The 20,337-nt window shown below is 43.5% G+C and overlaps 1 protein-coding gene and 1 pseudogene across 7 annotated transcripts in view; one reads left to right on the forward strand and one right to left on the reverse strand.

The window, feature by feature from the left end:
* Positions 1 to 20,337, forward strand: part of ATP6V0A1 (ATPase H+ transporting V0 subunit a1) — a 51,423-nt gene that overhangs the window by 24,787 nt on the left and 6,299 nt on the right. For 3 of the 7 annotated variants that reach the window (XM_016150878.2, XM_016150880.2, XM_036222383.1), the window contains 12 exons: positions 118 to 330; positions 2,228 to 2,378; positions 3,524 to 3,663; positions 3,980 to 4,137; positions 4,644 to 4,734; positions 6,758 to 6,876; positions 7,415 to 7,631; positions 7,998 to 8,105; positions 13,040 to 13,147; positions 14,095 to 14,112; positions 18,582 to 18,699; positions 19,130 to 19,301. In XM_016150878.2, coding sequence (XP_016006364.1) covers positions 118 to 330; positions 2,228 to 2,378; positions 3,524 to 3,663; positions 3,980 to 4,137; positions 4,644 to 4,734; positions 6,758 to 6,876; positions 7,415 to 7,631; positions 7,998 to 8,105; positions 13,040 to 13,147; positions 14,095 to 14,112; positions 18,582 to 18,699; positions 19,130 to 19,301 — 1,613 coding nt within the window. Of the gene's footprint in view, positions 1 to 117; positions 331 to 2,227; positions 2,379 to 3,523; positions 3,664 to 3,979; positions 4,138 to 4,643; positions 4,735 to 6,757; positions 6,877 to 7,414; positions 7,632 to 7,997; positions 8,106 to 8,934; positions 9,010 to 12,252; positions 13,148 to 14,094; positions 14,113 to 18,581; positions 18,700 to 19,129; positions 19,302 to 20,337 lie in introns of those variants that run through there. The other 4 variants (XM_016150879.2, XM_016150881.2, XM_016150874.2 and 1 more) reach the window with 3 other exon arrangements.
* On the reverse strand, positions 19,834 to 19,952 carry LOC118604076 (annotated as a pseudogene).

The raw sequence follows: 20,337 nt of genomic DNA on the forward strand, positions 1-20,337 counted from the left end.
GGAAAAAACAGATCCCCAGCAACCCTTCTCAGAAAGCTGTGCCTCTTTGCCATTCATCTCCTAAGATCTGAGACTGGTGTGAGAAGGGTCCCTCCTGTGTTCCTTTCTCTTCCAAAGGTTCTGAATCAGACAGAGGATCACCGCCAGAGGGTTCTGCAGGCAGCTGCTAAGAACATCCGTGTCTGGTTCATCAAAGTGCGGAAGATGAAGGCCATCTACCACACTCTGAACCTGTGCAACATAGACGTGACCCAGAAGTGCCTGATTGCGGAGGTCTGGTGCCCTGTCACTGACCTTGACTCTATCCAGTTTGCACTCAGAAGGGGCACGGTGAGTCCCCCCAGCAGTGCAGTTTATCTATGGCCAGGAAAAGACTTTCCCATCAACAGTAACATTAATTACATTTTCTTGGGATTTTAACTTTCCTAGTTCTTTAATATATTTATCTGGTACTCATCTCATATCCTGACAATACAGTTCACATATGTATCCTTGTTTTCCAAAGGTGGAAACTACAGTTCAAAAAAGATTAAATGACTTGATTATATACCCATGATTCTTCTGGGTAGCTCATGACCAGGATGTCAACTTCCTGATCCATTCTCTGTGTCCATTAGACTACTTCTGTAGTATAACCCTGGCAGTCTTGTTTAGTAGATAGAGCTACTGCCCTGTTCAAGGCACTGATCTAGGTAGAAATGTAAAAAATAAGCCCTCAGTTATCCTGCAGTTTACTTGGAGAGGCTAGCATACAAGACCGTGTGTGCTAAGAGTGGTTTATGTGCATGAAGGGAGGGTACTAGCTTTTCCAGCTAAGGTGATCAAATAAAAGCTTCAGGAATAAAGTGGCACAGAGGCTTTGAAGAATGAGTGAGATGTTGACAGCAACCAAGAGAAGAAAACAATATGGACAAAGGCAGGAAGTACATACAGTACAACCATGCATGCTGGGAAAGAATAGGAATGATAATGAATGAACCAAAACAGTAGGAGGTAAACCTGATGAGGTTGATTGGAGCCTAACTGTGAAAGGTTTTTAAATACCAGGTTATAGGGTTTAAATTCTGTTCCAGAGGGAGTAGAGAGGCACTGGAAGTCGTTTAGCAGTGAAAGGACCTGATCAAAGCAGAGTTTTAATGGAGTAATCCTTTGGTAGTATCTAGGTTGGATTGGGAATTAGAGAGCGTCTGTAGGTGGGGAGTCAGGCGGTTACTGTAAACACAGAGTAGAAAGTTATAAGGACCCGAGGGTAGGATTTAACAACAGGAAAAGAAAATAATGAATTTGTGAGACGTTCTGAAGGAAGAATCAATAGGTATACTTGGTTTCTAGCAACATGCAGGGGAAATATAAGGAGAAAAAATTTTAAATGTTTCTGAGGCATCAGAGCTGGTGGCCAGTAGAAAAATGGTTTCATTGATGGAAGTAAAAGTTCAGCAAGAGAAGCTTATCGATGATAAGGGGAAGATGGCAAGTTCAGTTTCGAGCACATCAAGGAGTCAGATAGAAATCCACATGGAAATGTCAAGCAGATAATGGGACAAGTTTTTGATAGAAAGGGCAAAATGAACGATATGGGATTCCTGAGGGTTGAAGAGAGTAAGACCTCCAAGAGAGAAAATAAAGAAGCTAAAGATAGAACTTTAGGGCCCATCATCAATGTTTGTAGATAGGCAGAGGAGGAAAAGCCAGCAAGGAGACAGAGAAAGCATGGTTAGTGAGTGAGGAGGGAACTCCTAAGGAATAAAGGTTTTCACCTAAGAAGAGGAAGACTCCCAGAGTCAGGGGCTCGCATACCGGAGAAGAGACTTTGGATCTGGCGGTGAGCCAGCCACTTTGACTAAGCTGGACTACAAGGGACTAGGGCGTTTAGGTGGAAGGAAGAGACAGAGAATATGCTTTGTTCTCTCCATAAGTGAGGGAGAGAGCAGATGACGATATCTCCAGAGAAAGGGGTTCCATGTTTTCTTTGGTTACTCATTTAAAATTTCTTTCACAGGAAGGAAATTCTTCCCAAGACTTATTTCAAATCTTTCATTGTAAATTTTATACTTAACTTCAGTTTCTCCAAAAACTGAGAAAGATCGAGATAAAATGTACATAAAGTAAAATACACACATTCTACGGGTACAGTTCGGTGGGTCTTGACAAATGCGCGCGCCCGTGCAGCCGCCACGGCCCTTCGGGAGGATGCCCTAACCCTCGTCCTTGTGCTTGCCGTCCATAGGAACACAGCGGTTCCACCGTGCCCTCCATTTTGAACAGGATGCAGACAAACCAGACTCCCCCCACCTATAACAAAACGAACAAGTTCACATATGGCTTTCAGAACATAGTAGACGCTTACGGGATTGGAACGTACCGAGAGATAAATCCAGGTAAAAAAGCTTGAATCATTTCCCTCTGGAGGTTTTATTTTTTGTTTGTTATCTTGTAATACCTCCCCTTAAATGCTATAGACTTAAAACGAAAGATGTCAAGACCTCAGCCCTTTTAAGAGGTGGTTTTACAGAACAGGTTATTTATAGAAACTTGTTGATTATGAAGTGAAAGTTAATACAAAATTTGACTGTATAAAATTTTCATAATGTTATTATTAGTAAAAAGAATTACAGAAATTATCTCATTCAATTTCCCATCCAACAGCAGAAAAAAATCTTATTTTTTTTCTAATAAAGTGCTTTTATAGGAATGAACTCAATAGATTGGATTCTTCTGTATCTGCTATAAAATACCTGGCTTCCTTTAACATACCATTTGCAGGAACTGCTTTAAACAGAACTTTTTTTCTAAAATATCTGACATTTTTAAATGGCTTCTCTGTTCCAGGTTAGACAGAGAAAATAGAGCAATTATTGACTATTTTAGGGACAGGGAAAATTTCTCCCCTGTTGGGATAGTTAATTATTAAATCAGGAGTCTGAGAATTCATTTTCAGATGGAGCCCTCTGAGGACCTGCTTTGCTCCAGGTTCTAGGCCTTCTCCCACTCTCCTGGTAGGCTTGTTCAACTGGGAGGTGGTTGATGCACGAGAAAAGAAAGCCAGCCTGCCCCAGGAGCAGTGTCCCAGGGGTGAGAAAACAGGAATCAAAGAACAAACCACAGTGTTGCCAACGCTAGAGACAAAACTTTCACTTCCCGTGTTTTCCTTGTTTTAAAATGCTAGCAGTAGCTCGGATGCCCTCAGAGCTGCTTTGTGAGGTGTGCAGATCCTGCTGGGAAAGATTTTCTCTGGGAATCTGTCTGATCAGCAGCTTGGGGAATAAGTCACTCCGTGCTGATCTTAGAGTATGGAGTGGAATGTGACATGTTGGGAGTTGCTGTGGTTTTCTTTATTTGTCTTTTTTCTCATTTCGTTTCTTTTTTGTAAATTCGTTTTTTAATTACAGTTGACCTACACTATTCTCTTAAGTTTCAGGTGTCTGCCATACTGATTAGACATTTATATAACTTAAGAAGTGATCTCCCTGATAAGTCTAGCGCCCATCTGACATCCTTTGATTTTTTTTTTTTTTTTTTATAGCTCCATATACCATCATCACTTTCCCTTTCCTATTTGCTGTGATGTTTGGGGACTTTGGCCATGGCATTCTGATGACCCTTTTTGCTGTATGGATGGTGTTAAGAGAGAGCCGGATCCTCTCCCAGAAGAATGAGAATGAGGTAATATTTGAGTTACATCTGCCTTAGACTGAACAACTTTATAATTTCTCAAGCATTCATTATGAAAAGTATCATCTGGAAGTCTTTTGTCCATGAATTTATCGAGGAGTTATGTTCATTTTAACACTAAAAAGGCCATGTGCTGTGAAAGTGAGTTTCTGGTTAGCATTCTATTTTGCTCTTTACTTCAAGCTCACTGACCCCTGACACAGAGTAAAGTAGTATGAGAGGAAGGGTCTAGCATATTCTGAGTCACATTGTCACAGCGTGACCTACAGTACATACATTTCATCGACTTCTTTCTTTTGGTTCCCAGATGTTTAGCACTGTGTTCAGTGGCCGGTACATTATCCTACTGATGGGCGTGTTCTCCATTTACACTGGCCTTATCTACAACGATTGCTTTTCCAAGTCTCTTAATGTCTTCGGGTCATCCTGGAGTGTACGGCCAATGTTCACTATATATAATTGGACGTAAGTTGCAAAAGAAGCTAAAAGTCAAAGCTTATTCCTTTTGTATTTAACTCTGATTGTTCAGACAGGTGGTAAACTAACACTTCTTTAGGAGGTGGTTGAAAATATCTCTGTTTGAGACAAATGCAGTGTCTCCTCTTATTTATGCTCCAGCCTGGGAATTGTTCTGTGATTTGTTCAGCAGTATGAAGGAACCGAGACTATAAATTGGCATATTGATTCTTTTTGTAAATTAAAAGCAGATTCCCCAGATTCCCTGCTTGTTTGTGTGTGTGTGTGTTTAATCAAACTTCCTTCCTTCCTTCCTTCCTCCTCCCTCCCTCTCTCTTTCTTTCTTCTCTTTCTTTTTTTAATCTCCAACCCTTTCTCATCTCAGATGCTAGTTCCTCCTATTTTGTTGAAGAGATGAGATAGCTTTAGTAGTTTCTTTGGGATCAGTTTCTGGACCCTAGTAGTTCCCCTCTGTTGATTCAAAAATAAATGCAACTTTCCTCCTAACGTGGTAGGGAGGAGACACTTCGGGGGAACCCTGTGCTCCAGCTGAACCCAGCCGTCCCTGGAGTTTTTGGTGGACCATACCCTTTTGGCATTGATCCAGTAAGCGCGCATCTTTCCTATATGTCTGACACTGAAAGTTAAAATTGTGACCCTAAAGTGAGAGAATTAAAGTCAGTAGTTATTTGGGTTTTTTGTTGACTTATTTTTGAAAAAAACTTGGTTCATCTGTCTAGTGTACTTTCGAGCCGTAAAAGACCCAAGTGCCTTGGAGCCAAATAATTTTTCCTACACTGCTTATTTCAGAGATAGCTAATAATATTGACTCTGGGAAGACTGATTTTCAAGACTCCTTCCGAGTTTAATTTGTTTTATTTAATTTAGTTTGGTTTTTATTTTTTGCAGAAGTTTTAACAAAGCAGAAATAGCTTTTCCCCCCATGGTTTAGATTTCCATTTTTATATTTACATACTCACAAGAATTTATCCCAGAATTTAATTTTTTTCCATATACTTAGACAGATAAAGTGTGATCACATCTTTTGTATTATGTGCTTTAACAAGGGGGTGAGGGGAATTTAAGAATAAACATTAAACAGTAAGGATTACAAAATTACAGAGGAAAAACAGATCATAATAGGCCAGAAAGACTAAGGTTTCTTGTAAAAAAATAGGAATTAATCTCACCTTTAGAAAATATTTCAGATTGTTACAGAGGAGAAGTGTGGGCAGAAGCATAGAGATGGGGAAGTACCAAGTTAATTATTTTATTGTTATAGAAGCTAATGTTACTGAAATGCTTCCTGTGAGCCAGGCACTATACCAAGCCTTCAGCATATCTGATTTATCCTCAAACAATTCTAGCAGGGAGGTAATGCTTATCCTTATTATACAGATAGGGACACTGAAGCTTAGAGAAGTTTAATAACACTTTACATATGCATTTAACAAGTGTTTATTGAATCCCTATTGTCTGCAAGGCATAGTGCCTTCTGGGGGAAACAGAATTTTAAGTCATAGATCCTGCCCTCAAGTAGTTCAGAGTCTAATAATAACATTACCTAACGTTTCTATAATATTCTGTAGTTAACAAGGGTTTTTTTGCAGACATTTCATTTGATGCTTGTAGGGTAGATGTTGACTGTGGCATGCCTGTGGGCTACCCAGGTACAGACGTTGGAGTTGTAGAGGTGGTTTTCAGGCTGGAAGAGAGAACTCATCAGAAGTTTTCAGGTTAGAGGTCACTGAGGATGATCTTCACGGAAAGGTCAGTTCAGGAAAGGGCTAAAGATCAGGCTTATTAGGCTGCAGAGTTTGCACTTTAGAGATGACAATGGGAGTTTGGGGGAGGTTTTGACTCAGGGAAATGACTGTAATCGGAGTCACAACTTAGAAAATGTAATCTGATGGCCAAGTGTAGGCAGAACTGTCAGGAAAATATATTACAAGTGTCCCGGCCTCAGGGGACAAAGCTTAAGGCAATTAATATTTAAAAGTAGATGAAATGCTAGTGCCTCAGGGATGTGATCAGCAAAACACAGATTGTGGGAACATCTACAAGATAACTAACCTCATTTCTTCAGCAAACATTTTGTAAGGAATAAAAAAAGAGAGCTGGAGGGAAAACCTATAGATTAGAGACTTTTGAGCTATGTCAACAATCGCAGTGTAGAAACTTTATCTGGACCCTACTTCGAATAAATGAAATTTAAAAAAAATTTTTTTAGACACAGTTAAGGAAATTTGAATACTGACTATATAGTTTATGATATTAAAGAATTATTGTTAATGCTTTGGGGTGTGATAACAGTATTTTGGTCATGCTTTAAAAATGAATCATTACCTTTTAGAGATCTGTACTGAAATATTTACAGGTAAAATGATATTCTATCTGAATTTGCTTCAAAATAATATGGAAGTGGGAGCAGGTTGGGGGTGCGGTGAAACAAGATTGACCGTGAGTTGGTAAGTGGAGTGTAATTGTGGAAGCTGGGTGATAGGTACATGGGAGTATGTTTACAATTTTCCATAATTAAAAAAAAAAAAAAAACTTTTTAAAAATAGGTGAATGTGTTTTCATTTGAGAGCTCTGTAATAACACCTTTTTGGTTTTTGGGTCGTGACAGATTTGGAACATTGCTACCAATAAACTGACCTTCCTCAACTCCTTTAAGATGAAGATGTCTGTTATCCTTGGTATCATCCACATGATGTTTGGCATCAGCCTGAGCCTTTTCAACCATACGTGAGTTGCTCCGTTTCTGTCATCTGAATGCGAGTAGTTTAGATAATGCTTTTTTTGCCTAAAGAAATCACAACATCTTTGGGAAGAATTAGTAACTCAGAACCCCGTTCTGCATTAAAGTGCTTTTATAAAAATTGCATGTTCTTAAATGAGGCTTACTTAATATTAGTCCAGTAACAATTTACAATTGTAGTAAAAATCTTCGAGAAAACCTTAGGTGATTTTCATTCAAATAAGTTATTTTTTTTCCCTTGGTGTGTAACTCATATAAAGTATAAACTGTGGTCTCATAACATACCAGATTTCCCAGTCTCTCTCATGGGAGAATGATGGTGATACTATTGCAGCTGTCCAGGATCCAAAAGTTTGCAAGTCACAGTAATACTGCTTGTCTCTGTCACCTCTGGTGCTTCTGGCTCTTGCTCCTTCAAGTGATGAAAAGTTGAGGAAGCAGTAGGGGAAAATCTAGTGAGGATTCTGCCTGGTGTAGGAGTGACCCTGAGTCTGATCACCTTGCACATTTTTTCTCTCTTTTTAGTTATTTCAGGAAGCCCCTGAATATCTACTTTGGATTTATTCCTGAAATAATCTTCATGACCTCTTTGTTTGGCTACTTGGTTATCCTTATTTTTTACAAGTGGACGGCCTATGACGCTCATACGTCTAAGAAAGCACCAAGCCTTCTGATCCATTTCATAAACATGTTCCTCTTTTCCTACCCGGAGTCTGGTAATTCAATGCTGTATTCTGGACAGGTGCGTCAGCCCAGAAGTGGACTGTCTTAGGTGGTTACCCTAGGTCAGGAAGTTAGATGTTTTCATGACCCTAAAAAAGCCTTAAAAAAATCCCTTTTTGTAGTGTTTGGTTTCCAGTCCACATATCAAGATCTAAATTCAGCCCATCCTCTTTACTTGGGAGGGTCTACTGTAATTTCTGTATCCAGAAAGTGTTGGATAATAACTCACATCCTATGGGACAATTCCTGGGCTTTGCCACAACATCTGCTAATTATTTTGAGAAACTGGATAGATAGCATTATTCACAGATTGTTTTAGGAAATTTGTGCTGAAATTCGAAAGTGCATGTTTGATCAATGTGATGTCCCTTGTCCTTCTGTACAGAAAGGAATTCAGTGTTTCCTGGTCGTGGTCGCGCTGCTGTGTGTACCGTGGATACTGCTGTTTAAACCACTGGTGCTGCGCCATCAGTATTTGAGGAGGAAGCATTTGGTGGGTGTATTTCTGTTGTTGAAAGTTACTAGATTCTCTCTTTCTTTCTTTTTTTTAAGATCAAGGCAATTCCTCATTGGATCCAATGAATTTTGCATAAGTCTGTATACTCTTAAAATGCATTTGTGTCATATCCCAGCATGAGTACTGGACCTGCTGAAATTAAAATAACAAACAAACATGTTTTTGCTGCCTGGACATCTAGATTCAGCTCTGAGTAGCTCGGGTACAGAGAATCAGTCATAAGTTTTTACCTTTCTTGGTCACGATTTGCTCATGTCGTGCTCAGCAAAATCCAGGTCTGGGCCTGTCTAGATGCAGCAGCGTCAGCCAAAGCGAGGCTGCAAGAGCTACAGCTGGGTGAAGCCACTCATGTGGTTTGCCTGGGCAACCACAGGGCTGCCGCTGAGACATTTTCTTTTAAAATGAGACAGTGATACTTTGATCAACCAAAACATCTGGGGAAAAGATTTGGTTTGAAGAACTTTGATTTAAAAAAAAAAAAAAAAAGCAACATAAATACTTGTGTTTACTTAATGTATATGTGCACATGAATTACACACACACTTAAGTCGCCAAATGTTCATTTCTGGCTATGCGATAATTCTTACATATGGCGCTGCCTGGTAAAACCCAAAAGATCTTTTTGCATGACTCTCATACGGCTGTTAGATTATTGCTCCTGTTGGAGAGCTGCTGAGTTACGAGACCCTCCTTCTCCCTTTTCTGACCATCTTCATCCTTCCATGTACCCTCCATTCGTCTCCCCTTTCACTCCCTCCCTCTTTTGTTTCCGTCTCCCTTCCTCTTTTCTTCCATTCACTATCAGGAAGGGCAACCTGTGGAGGTCCCAGTCAGCCCAACCCCGAGCCAACAGGGACTAGAGGCAGCAGCGGCTGCAACAGTGAGTGAATTAAAACCAACAAACCATCACGTTTTGTTTCAAGAGGTGGCAAACAGTGCAGCAGAATTCTTTTTAACTATATTGAGAGCATGGGACATGTGTGCTCTTGGGAAGTATGTCCTTGTTACTCATCGAGAAGATGACAGAAAAGGTTTCCACCTCTTATGAGTAGATTCTGATGTCATCTTTGCCATTGGTCTACTAAATTTGTATTCAAATATGTAAGTACAGTCATGTTTATGGAAGCAAAGTGGCTGTTGTACCTTCTCCGAGTCCCATCATCTTAATCCAAGATGGCAGCTCTTGGACTCATCCACTTTCTTGTCTGTATTTTGTGACCATGTATTCACTGATTTTTCAGCATGGAGTATGAACATCTCTGTGATTCTTGAATTGATTTCCCAACACTTTAAAGTTCTGTTTCAGAATGACATTTGGACATTTGGCCCATTTTAGCTGTGACTTACTCTCTTTCCAGTGGAAGTTTATACATGTCGACTTTTTTGTGAGAGACTCAGAAGTTCTCAGGTCCTCAGCTATTCCAGTGAGACCTCCATTCTGCCATGTGTCTCGTGTATACTGTACATCTGGTATAATAAAGTCATCTTCTGTTTTGATCTTTCCTTCTTCCAATACTAACTCATGCTTCAGTATTAGCACTTTGAATGTAAAGCATTTCAATATTGGTCCTTAAAAACATCTCTTAACCAAAATCTTACAATGCCCTAATATCAAATCAGTCCAGTCTGTTCTAGGTAATGAATCTATAAGATTTTTAAGTCTCACCATTAGTGATTACTCATGTACTATTATGTTCTAAGTAGCATCATACTCCTTTAAAAGAGAACAGAATGTTTAGATGGATAACTATTTCCTTCATTAGGTGTTTCTGATCATTTTAAACTTATGAAACTACTATAATCATCCTTCTAGAACGAGTCTAAAAGGGCTGATATTTTGAATCAGAAGATATTTTAATGTTGCTGCTTAAAATTATTTTAAGTAGGGACTTACTTCCTCCTTTCCTCTGAGAAAAAAATTTTTAAATCCCGTAAAGCACATACTTTCGATTTATTTCTTTCAATGTGCTCTTTTTTCTGCTAGTCTTACTATACTTAAGATGTGCTTCCAATGTGTCAGTCTTGATGCTTTTAAATCCGGCATCCTCTTTTCTGAAGCTATCCAAGTTAAAAGTCCCCAATCTAGAAACCTGCACATTCATAGGATCTTCTTAGCCCACTGGATTTTTAGTTAAACATCTGGAAAGCAGCCTGAAAGCATCAGGATGATAATTCTAGAACAAGGGCCCTGGATTCTTTACCCCAAGGGCTGAGGATGTGAACACTGATCTGTTTTTGTTCTGTTCTATGCCCTCTTGGTTGTCTGTAAGTCGCGTATCACAGTTTAATTTTTCTTTTCTTTTTTCTGCCAATGTGTGTGTGTGTGTCTCATCCCCTTTCCTGTAATTCATTCCCTATGTTCTGAAGGGACAGTTTTTAGTGTCTAGCTGGGAGGTTTAACCTGTCTGTCCCTCACTTTATTCTCTGGTTGGGGAAAACTTATGAAGTACCCTTCTGCGTTAGGAGCCTTGAAGCCCGAAGCCTGCCTCCTCTACCCTGTAAGCCATCCCAGAATACGCCAGCCTCCTCCCCTGTCACCCATGCCCTTCGATGCCTCTCAGTCCACCTTTTGAGGGTTGTCAGGTGTAACATTTGCATGATCTGGAGGCACCCAAGGCTTCTTCAGTGGTTCTCAAATATGACTACATTTCAGAATCACCTGGTGAACTTTAAATTTGTTTCTTGGGGTATTAAAACAGATAAGTGAAAGAAGAAATGAAGATGACCCATGATTCCATGACCCAGACAATCCCCTACTGACATTGAAAGATACAATTAAAGCAGTAAGGAGAATTCGAGGTCTTGCTCCCTAGCATGTTTTGTTAGTTTAGCTCAAATAAACTCTTATAAAAATTTTTTTTAAATGCAGATAATATTGAAAGTGAAATCCTCCCTGTCCCCAGCACCCTTCTCCTCCTCAAGGGTATTACGAACAGAATTTTGCCTCTAAATTATGTTCCACGTATGTCAGCATATATATCATCTACTGATATAAGTATATATGTGGATGTACATATATATTTGAAATACATTAGGAATTGTGTTTAAACTGTAGCACTCTTCTGCCCCTTGATTTATTAGGTTTTCAAAAATTTAGTGTATCTTGGAGATTGTTTTATAATGATACTCTTTTTTATAGTTGCCTAGCATACCATAGACCAGGGTCCCCAATCTCCAAGCCACCTGTCCGTGGCCTGTTAGGAACCAGGCCACACAGCAGGAGGTGCGCCACAGGTGAGCGAGCAAAGCTTCATCTGTCTTTGCAGCTGCTCCCCAGCAGTAGCATCACCACCTCAGCTCCACCTCAGATCATCAGGCATTAGATTCTCATAGGAGCACCAGGTTGGGGGCAGCTGTCACAGACCATCTGTTGGACATGCTGCATTTATGTAATCACTCTCTTACTGATGGATGTGTTAGTGGTTCTCAGTTCTTTGCTATTACAAGTAACAGTGCAGGGAACATCCTTTTCCACGTACCTTTCACAAGCAAATTCCTAGCAGTGGCTGGGATTGCTGAGTCTCAAAAGGTGCATATTGCATATGCATTTTGTGTGTGTTTGCCTGCATTCTCAATTTTAATAGACAGTCAATTGATTATACAGTTTGTACTGGGGGAATATTTTTTTTAATACAGATTTCCTAGACCCCACCCTAGACCTACTAAATTTATACTTTCTGGGGGTAGTATTCAGGAATCTCTGTTTAATGAAATGCAGCTTTCAAGGTGATTCTGATGCAGCTGGTTCTCTGACCAGCACATGAGAACCGTTGCTAGAAGGAAAGAGAGGATTTGCCCAGACACTGAGGTCTGGTGGTCAGTTAAGCTGTGGCAACAGGGTGGGGTATGAGTGGGACCGCGGGGCGGTAGACCGATCCTGCTTGCCCTGTGCTGCTTGCCCACAAGGCCATTTTGCAGGAGAGCGGTCTTCCAGCTCTTATGCTGTTCGGACAGAAGCCATCTGAAACCATATGAAGTAGCTCTAGGAGCTGTTTCTTTAGCTCCTGTCGCTCTGTGGCAGGTTAGCACTAATTAGTATGTGTCAGACTTAATCCCAGTGGTGCCTGGTTTTTGTACCCAAAGGGTCCTTTTGCCTCAATAAACACAAGCTTTTCCACATCAGGTTGACTTAGAAAGTCTGGTTCTGGAGACGCTGCTGGAAACTATGCCTGGGAAGTGAGGAGAAGCAAATGCTCCATCAGCACCTGCCCACATGCCTGCGAAAGTGTTGTTTTAACACTGCAGAATCTTCCATTGAAGGAAAGGAGCCTTGTTTTCTTTTCTTTCTTCTTCTTCTTTTTTTTTTTTAACTCAGTATTCTCTAACCACAAGCTAATGTACATTAAGTATTTTTTCCTTCCTTGACCTAGGAAGTCCTTTGTTCCTGAGCAGAGACCCAGCACATTACTTGGAGAGATTGCTGGAACTCTTGGGCTCCTGTTGAAAGCTTATCAGACCAGGTTACAAACACCATGTCATTTGGCTCCCCTCCCTCTTAGAAAGTCTAATCTTTAGTTCCAGAAAAACTTAGGCCATTGAAGGCTTTGCAGATAGAGCTACACTTGTTTCGAGAGTCTGTTCGTATCGAGCTTTCTATTCAGGCAGGATTCTCAGTTAGCATGGACCGAGGCAAGGCTGGTTGGTGTCTCTTGGTGCAGCAGGCAGAGCTGCATATTTCCTCTGATCAGGATGAGGCGGTAATTGTAGTTGGGGCTGGGGCTGGGGTGGTGGTGACTGGGGTGGGAACAGTGGTTTATTTTTACTTAGTTGTTCGATCAGTGGGTTCTGTTTTTGTTGTTAGAATACATGCTTTTCTGAGGTTTGTATGTACTAACCATCGCCCTTCCCCACCTCACAGAATGTCACACTAAAGCCCAGGCAAATTCTACTCTTTCTGTTCATCTGTGTAGGGAACTCTCAACTTTGGTGGGATCAGGGTGGGCAACGGACCGACAGAGGAGGATGCTGAGATTATTCAGCATGACCAGCTCTCCACCCATTCAGAAGATGCAGAAGAGGTAAGATCCAGTGGAGTGGGCTTCCTCTCCTTCTACTTCAGGTCGGCCCTAGTCTTGTGTATCTAAGCGGCCTCACTCCAGTCTTCTCCTTGAAAAATGAAAATACTAATACTAATGCTCAGCCTGCCTTCTGGACCTCTTAGGGCACCACAGCTTTTTCCAGTGGGCCCCTGCTCTAAACTCCAGGTGTTGCTTGCAGAGCCCACAGCAGCTGTATTCTACTGTCTGGCTTCTTAAACTCTGAACTGCATGCAGATCTCAATTACTAACTGCCTCCCAGGCAACGAGGCACAGTAGGCCCCAGCTTCCCAGCTCTTATTACTAGAAATACAGCCCACTTATGACAGTGCCCTCATCCCTTGTCCCTTTCAAGGATGGTTCCAATTGGAACTGTGATCACTGGTACTTTTGAAGTCCTATCCAACTGATGTGCTCTTGTTGCAGAAATTTTATTTGAGCCTTTTAAAAATGCCATTTGCCTACTTTTTATAGGGAGAGTGAAGAGTAGTAAGGCCAAGCTACATTTTTCCTACACTGCCACCTCCAAGCTCAATTTTTTTTTAAAACCCAGTCCCCTTGCCTGACCACTTATACCACAAAGCCTCTGAAGTGAACTTTTGAATCTCATCCATTTATTATACTCTTTTTTAAAGCATATAGAATAGGGGTTGAGGACCCAGGTGACTGGGCTTTTCAGTCTGACTGACCACTTCCAGTATGCAAATGACTTTTTAAACAATTGAAAGGGTTGGGGTGCCTTTTAAAAACAGGTATCTTAATGCTGTCAGTCCTGCTGATTTTGCTTTCCGTATGTGCTATGCCTCCAACATGCTAGACCATTTAACATGAACAGTCCTCCCCAAGAAGTGATCAGTAGCCTTGTGTTCGTGACTTGTAACCTTGTGTGTGGCGTGGCTTCCCACTAAGTGTAACTTTGTGTTTTCAAGCCTACCGAGGATGAAGTGGTAAGAAACAAGCTGCTTTGCCTTCATGTTTATCTGGGGCTTCTCTTCCCGTCCTTGTGATCACTCTGCTGACCCTGCCGCATCCGGGGGCCACACATGACACTCGTGTATCCTGCATCTCACTGGCCATTTCTAACCAGTTCGTGAACCCATGTTCTGAAAAAAGCTCATCTCCATTAACTGCATCTCATGTCAGTCACCTCTGTCTTTGTTTCACTGACTTTGCTGATCTAATACCTCTGAGAATGGCTTTGAAAGGAGCTACAAGTAATGTCTGCGTTGGCATTCTTGAAGTGACTCCCCTTGGGAGTTAAATCCCCCTGGCCTCTGCCTTCCTCTCCTTGATGTTATGTATGGTCGCTCTGCCACCGGGAGTAGCTGTTTCTCCCCTGCTCCTCTGAGTGCTTATGAGTACAGCTCTCCCTTCCTCCCTGTCTGAGATGCAGCCACCTCTTCCCGCTGCCCTCATCGGCTTGATGATGCTTGGAGTGAGAACTGCTAGGCTCGCTTGGGCTCAGCTCTACCTCCGTGTGACCCAGGTGGGAGGTAGACAGCTTTCAAAAGAAGGTTTTGCCTCTTGGATACATCCCAGAAAAAAAAAAAAAAAATCCATCTGCGTGAAAGGATTTCATATTATACCGGCCACACACAGAGAAAAACAGGGAATAGAAAGTTAACTAAATGTTCAGGCACATCTGGAGTAGGCCTTCTAGCTCAGCAATAATTCATTTAGCAATGTACAGATTCAGAATTGGGTTTTTGAAAGGCCTTGCTGCACTGTTTGCATCTTCCCCCAAAACTTCTCTCTAAAATACCTAGACCCCTGAACCCTTCCCTTTCCTGGCTCTCCTGGTCCTCTCTAAGGGGGCAGAGGAATGGGAATGGGAAAATCTTTGCTCTTCTGTGTAAAAACAGACAGTGCTCAGGCTTCTGAAGGCTGGAGAGGCTCCTGCGCTGGCATCCGGGAGCTTCTGAGTTCCTCTGCACCCTTAATCTGTGCGGTCACTCGCTGAGCTGCCTGGAAGGGCTGGGTGGGGGTGTGTTCCATGTCAGTGAGGAGCCCAGCCCTCTCCCAGTAACACCACCTCCAACAATACACTCTGTCGAAGTATCTTCCTACTTGAGCTCCCAATGCCCTGGTCATTGTCAGAACAGTCCCTATTAGTAGCACTATCCCAGGGGAATTGGGTATCCAAACAAGACGGACTGTAATTCAGCCACCCCAGTCTCTGGATACCCAGCTCCCTCCAGGGTTCAGCTTCCCATAGCTTCCTAAGGAGTCATAACACTTTATCAGGCACAGATGCAGTCTACAGCCAAATTTAGATAACTATCACAGTTATCTAAAGATTTCAAACAACACAGATTTTTTTAGTTTCAGCCTACCTCGAGAACTTCCCCATTTTGCTTGGCTGTGAAAACTTGTTTGCTCCATGCAGGTCATTGTTTCAGCCCGATGGAAACAGCAGTTCCTCTCCCCGGGGGGCACTCGGTCTGGTTGCAAACCAGGGCCAGACCAGTTGATTATCTGAGAAATATGTGAAGGCTGTAACCATTTAGCAGGGGTCAGTGGCACCTCTCCCTACCATGCCATCTCACCAGATGCATTCATCCCACCCATCCAGTCATCTACCCTGCATGTGCCAAGCACTTCGTTTAGTGCTGCAGAAACCGCAAGAAGAAAAACGTAGTCCTTGCCTTCAAGGAACTCCCAAGCGAATTGAGAAGACAATCTGAGTGACAGATGCTTTAATCAAAGTGTGCCCAGGATGCTGTGGGAACACAGAAATAGGGTACCTGACCAACACCAGATAGGGGTGGGAAAGAGGAGACTAAGGAATCCCCTAAGGAAATTATTGCTAAGCTTAGTCTGGTCAAGCAGGAGTCTTTGTGGAGGAAGGAAGGACGAGCAGAACCATGCGTACATATAGTTATCATAAAGACAGAAAGGCTCGCAGGCCCATCATGCTTTGGGGATAAGCAGGTATTCAGCTTGGCTAAAGCTCAGAGTCAGGAGTCTGGTGAAAGATGAGACTAAGGTTGGCAGAAAAGAACCATAGAGTGTTTGGACAACAAGGCCTGTCAGGGGGTGGTAGAAGTAACAGCACATGTGCATTTTTGGAATACCCTACTGGGGACAGAGGATATATTGGATTGGAGACAGGACACAGTCTGGAGGCATGGAGACCAGCTAGTCTGCTATGAGTCAGGAAAGAAGGGAGGCCTGAAGTGAGGTAAGACATTTGCAGGGGGAGCTGGAAAGGAAGGGAACAACATGAGACTGAAGACTGGTCCCAGTGCCTTCATGAATGTAGGCATGGAGAGAGTGGGCGAACATTCAATATTGACTACCAGGCTTGGGACACTAGTAGTGACGGTGTGTTAGACATGGGACACGGAATAGAAGAAGTAGGTCATGGGGTCAGAGGACAGCAACTACTTAATTTGAGTGGCTTTGCGCTCAAAGCACTGTGGTATCCCAGGAAGAAACATAGCACAGCTAGTTGGAAATGGGCAATGTAGAAATGGAGGCGTCACTCCTAGGGATGGCCATTGAAGCCCTGAGTGGCATTGCTTCAGAAAGATGTCAGGGCTGAGGCTGGAACTCTGACATTTAAGGAAGAATCAAGATGGAGACTGAGAAGGAACATCCAGAGAGGCAGGAAGAAAACTGAGGGGAGGCTTGTGTCTTACGAGGGAAGAGGAAAAGGTGACAGTGACCAGAGACTTAGTCAGGACACAGAGTGTTAGACATCACGACCGGGAGGTAAAGGCTGCTTTGTGGAGTAGAGCACGTGGAAGCCAGGGAGAAGCAAGTGAGGGTTGGACGGGCGGTAGAAGCAGATAGAGAATGGAGATGGAGTCCTCAGGGATTCGAGGTCAGTCGTAGCTGACTCCAGTGGATCTGAATGACAGACTCCCTTAATTCTCATTCCATTATCTTTCCCCATTATACAATTAAGAAAACTTGCCCCATGTTACAAAGCAGAAAGTTGGGAACAAGGACAGGAGAAAGTGTAATGCCCGGAAGGGAGGCTACCTTCCTCCCCTCCATCCTTTTTATTAATGGGAGAAACTGGAGGTGGACTAGAAATGCCGGAAGGGGCTGTTTCTGAGGGAGCCCAGCAGTCACGGCTTTGGTAGAGCTCTTGGGATTAAAGACCTGGTCCTGGAAACCATCTCTTTTTCCTCTGAGCATAGACTTTGAGGCGACAGCCAGCAGTGGTGGGAAAGAGCTCCTAATGGTGTTGTTGGGGTTGAGGTAACTAGAATTACCCTAGTTTTCAGGGTAGGTAGGAGGTAGGAAGCTTGAAGAGCCAGTTCCTGAAGAAAAGCTCGAAATACTCTGGGTGTAGTCAGAGGTGAGGGAAAATGGTGGGTTGGAGCTGGACCCTCTCCCTCCCCACAGGGCACACCCAGGAGGCCAGGGCTGTTCATACTTTTCCAGCCCAGCCCCTTCTCACAACCTGCCCTCATGCAATTTCCCAAGGCAATTCTCATGTCCTTTGGGTGTGGAATCATGTGAGTCTTGAAAGAAACCGTGGTGAAAAATAGACTCTGACCTGAGGGCAGGGCAAGCTGGGGAGGCTCATTGGGCAACTGCCCTCTGCTCCTGGGGTTCCGGTCTGAGATGTGGAGAGGGGCCCCAGGAGGGAACCACTTCCTGTTCTATAGTGGCTGTTGGTTGCTCCACTGGGAGAGTGAGAGGCCACGGAATGCACCCGGTGCTTCTAGCACATCTGTGTGCTGGTTCCAGCCCTACTCTTTTATTCTGGAAATAATTTTTGATGTGGAAAGGAAAACTGGGAGAAAGGAAGTGTGAGGAAAACAGAAATAAAAACCAATAAATATTCTGTATGTTCTTAATCAACTGTCCAAATAGGAATTGGTAAAACTTTTGCCAAAATTGCCCTGCGTCATCTGTTCAGAAGTCACAAAAGGAAAAGGAAGTTAGTTGTCTTGCTCCCAGCAGTTTGTAGAAACTAAATTCAATGACTATAGAAGGTTAGCCTCCTCTGGGCAGTTTCCAGCCTGACTGCCTGTGTCCTGAAGCACAGCCCAAGGAGAAGCCCTTCCAGGCCTCCTGGCTTATTTACAGCAGGATGCTCCCTGTCAGCACCAGAAGGTGGGATCAGCCGGGGCAAATTCAGCAGCAGGTCCTTGGAGTCCCCAGTGCGGACAATCATCTTCTCTGAGCCCTCTTAGCTCCACATACACCCCGCTGGAGCTCACAGCCCAGCAGGGAGGAAAACAATGTGCCGAGAAGACTCTATGAAGATGAAGTTCATTAAAATGTAGCGTATGAAGAGGAATGGGGCTGTCCCGGTTGGGAGCTAAGCCAGGCAGGATTTCTGGGGACAGCATAGCTGAACTCTCCACCAGAGTGCTCCTGGGCCATGTGGCCACAGCCCAGACCTCCACGCGTGCCCCTCCCTGCCTTATATCTTCTCTCTGTTTCCTCCCACCAGTTCGACTTTGGAGACACCATGGTCCACCAGGCCATCCATACCATCGAGTACTGCCTGGGCTGCATCTCCAACACCGCCTCCTACCTGCGGCTCTGGGCCCTCAGCCTCGCTCATGCTCGTGAGTGTGTTTCTCTCAGATCAAAAACTGGTTTTCCACGTTGTTGCAAATAGCTGAGTAATACAATAATAATACGATGGTCCATTGTATATATGGATTTCGTTAACAAATGTGACCATAAAAAAAAAGAAGAAAAGAATAAAACTATGATTTCCCCTTCTTAGGGCATTCTCTCAGGTGGGGGGCTTAAAAAGAGAGGAAATTACATTATGGCTCTGGGCTTATCCAGATTCTAAGTCCAGGGAGATGGATGTCCAGGCGGGAGCATCAGTGCTTCTGCCAGGGTAGCTAGCGACGCACAGTGTCACAGTAAGGTCGTGGGGAGCCAGGCTGCAAAGAGCGCTTTAGGTGAGGGGCGGCTGAGCCGAGTACAGGGCCCACAGTGCCTCTCGCCAAACTGAACCAGATGTCGTGTCTCCCCGGTCCGCAGAGCTGTCTGAGGTGCTTTGGACCATGGTGATCCACATCGGCCTGAGCGTGAAGAGCTTGGCAGGAAGTCTGGCCCTGTTCTTCATCTTCGCTGCCTTTGCCACCCTCACTGTGGCCATCCTCCTGATCATGGAGGGCCTCTCGGCCTTCCTCCACGCACTGCGGTTACACTGGTGAGGGGAGGGGCAGCGGGGGCCCGGGGTGGGGATGTGTCCTTAGCTGCACTAAGGGCAGCGTTGCTCCCAAACAGAATCCAACCCAAGGACCTATCTTAGTAGGAGCTTCGGGAGATGCCTACAGCTCACTTTTCATAGCCTCCAGGGAGATTCTTCTGGGTGTCGTCAGAGTCCCTCTCCCTGCCTTTAGCATCCTTCAGGTTTAAAAGACCTGCTGCAGTTTTATTTATTTATTTCGTTTGTTCGTTTGTTTGTTTGTTTGTTTCTCCCTCTGGCATAGAACTTTCTCTTGTCTTTAGAGCGATGAAAGCAGTTCTGGAATAGATTCTAAGTCCAGAAAACTGCTAGAGCACACGGTCCCAAGTTTTGTCCCTCTTGTTCTGGTATTGTGCCAGTGTACGACCCCTGGCAGCTCCATGGGGGTGGAGGACATAGCGGGTAGCTCAATACACTAAAGCGGTTTCAGAGGGGTGGGTTCGGGGTGTTTTTTTGGTTTGTTTGGATTGTTTTTAGTTGGTTGGTTGTTTAACGCCTATAGCACCTGGTCTTCCAAGGCGGTCTCCCATCCAACTCCTAACCAGACCCGACCCTGCTTAGCTCCTGAGATCAGATGAGATCGGGCACCTTCAGGGTGACATAACTATAGACTTTGTTTGTTTTCTTTAATGTAGTTTGTGGCTCTTAATGGCCCTGCGTAGAGAGAGAGCTCAGCTTAGCAAGAGCTGGGGTCTGGGCTGGGCTGTGACTCCGTGACCTCAAAGTGTAGGGTTTGCCAGATGCAGCAAATAAAATTATAGGTCACTCAAGTTAAATTTGAATTTCAGATCAACAATGAATAGTGTGGTACTTTTTAGTATAAGTAGTTCCCAAACGTGGATGGGACATACTTATACTAAAAACTAGGCATCCTGTGCCGTATCCGGCTGCTCTGCCTCTTTGGGTCTCCTTTATGTTGAAATGCTCCCTTTCTGGGTCTCGAACCCCAGTGGCTCTGGAAGCTCTGGATCCTCCAGAGAAACGCTCCACGCCCCCA

This window comes from Rousettus aegyptiacus, unplaced genomic scaffold (assembly GCF_014176215.1).
Source record: "Rousettus aegyptiacus isolate mRouAeg1 unplaced genomic scaffold, mRouAeg1.p scaffold_m13_p_6, whole genome shotgun sequence".
NCBI lineage: Eukaryota > Metazoa > Chordata > Mammalia > Chiroptera > Pteropodidae > Rousettus > Rousettus aegyptiacus.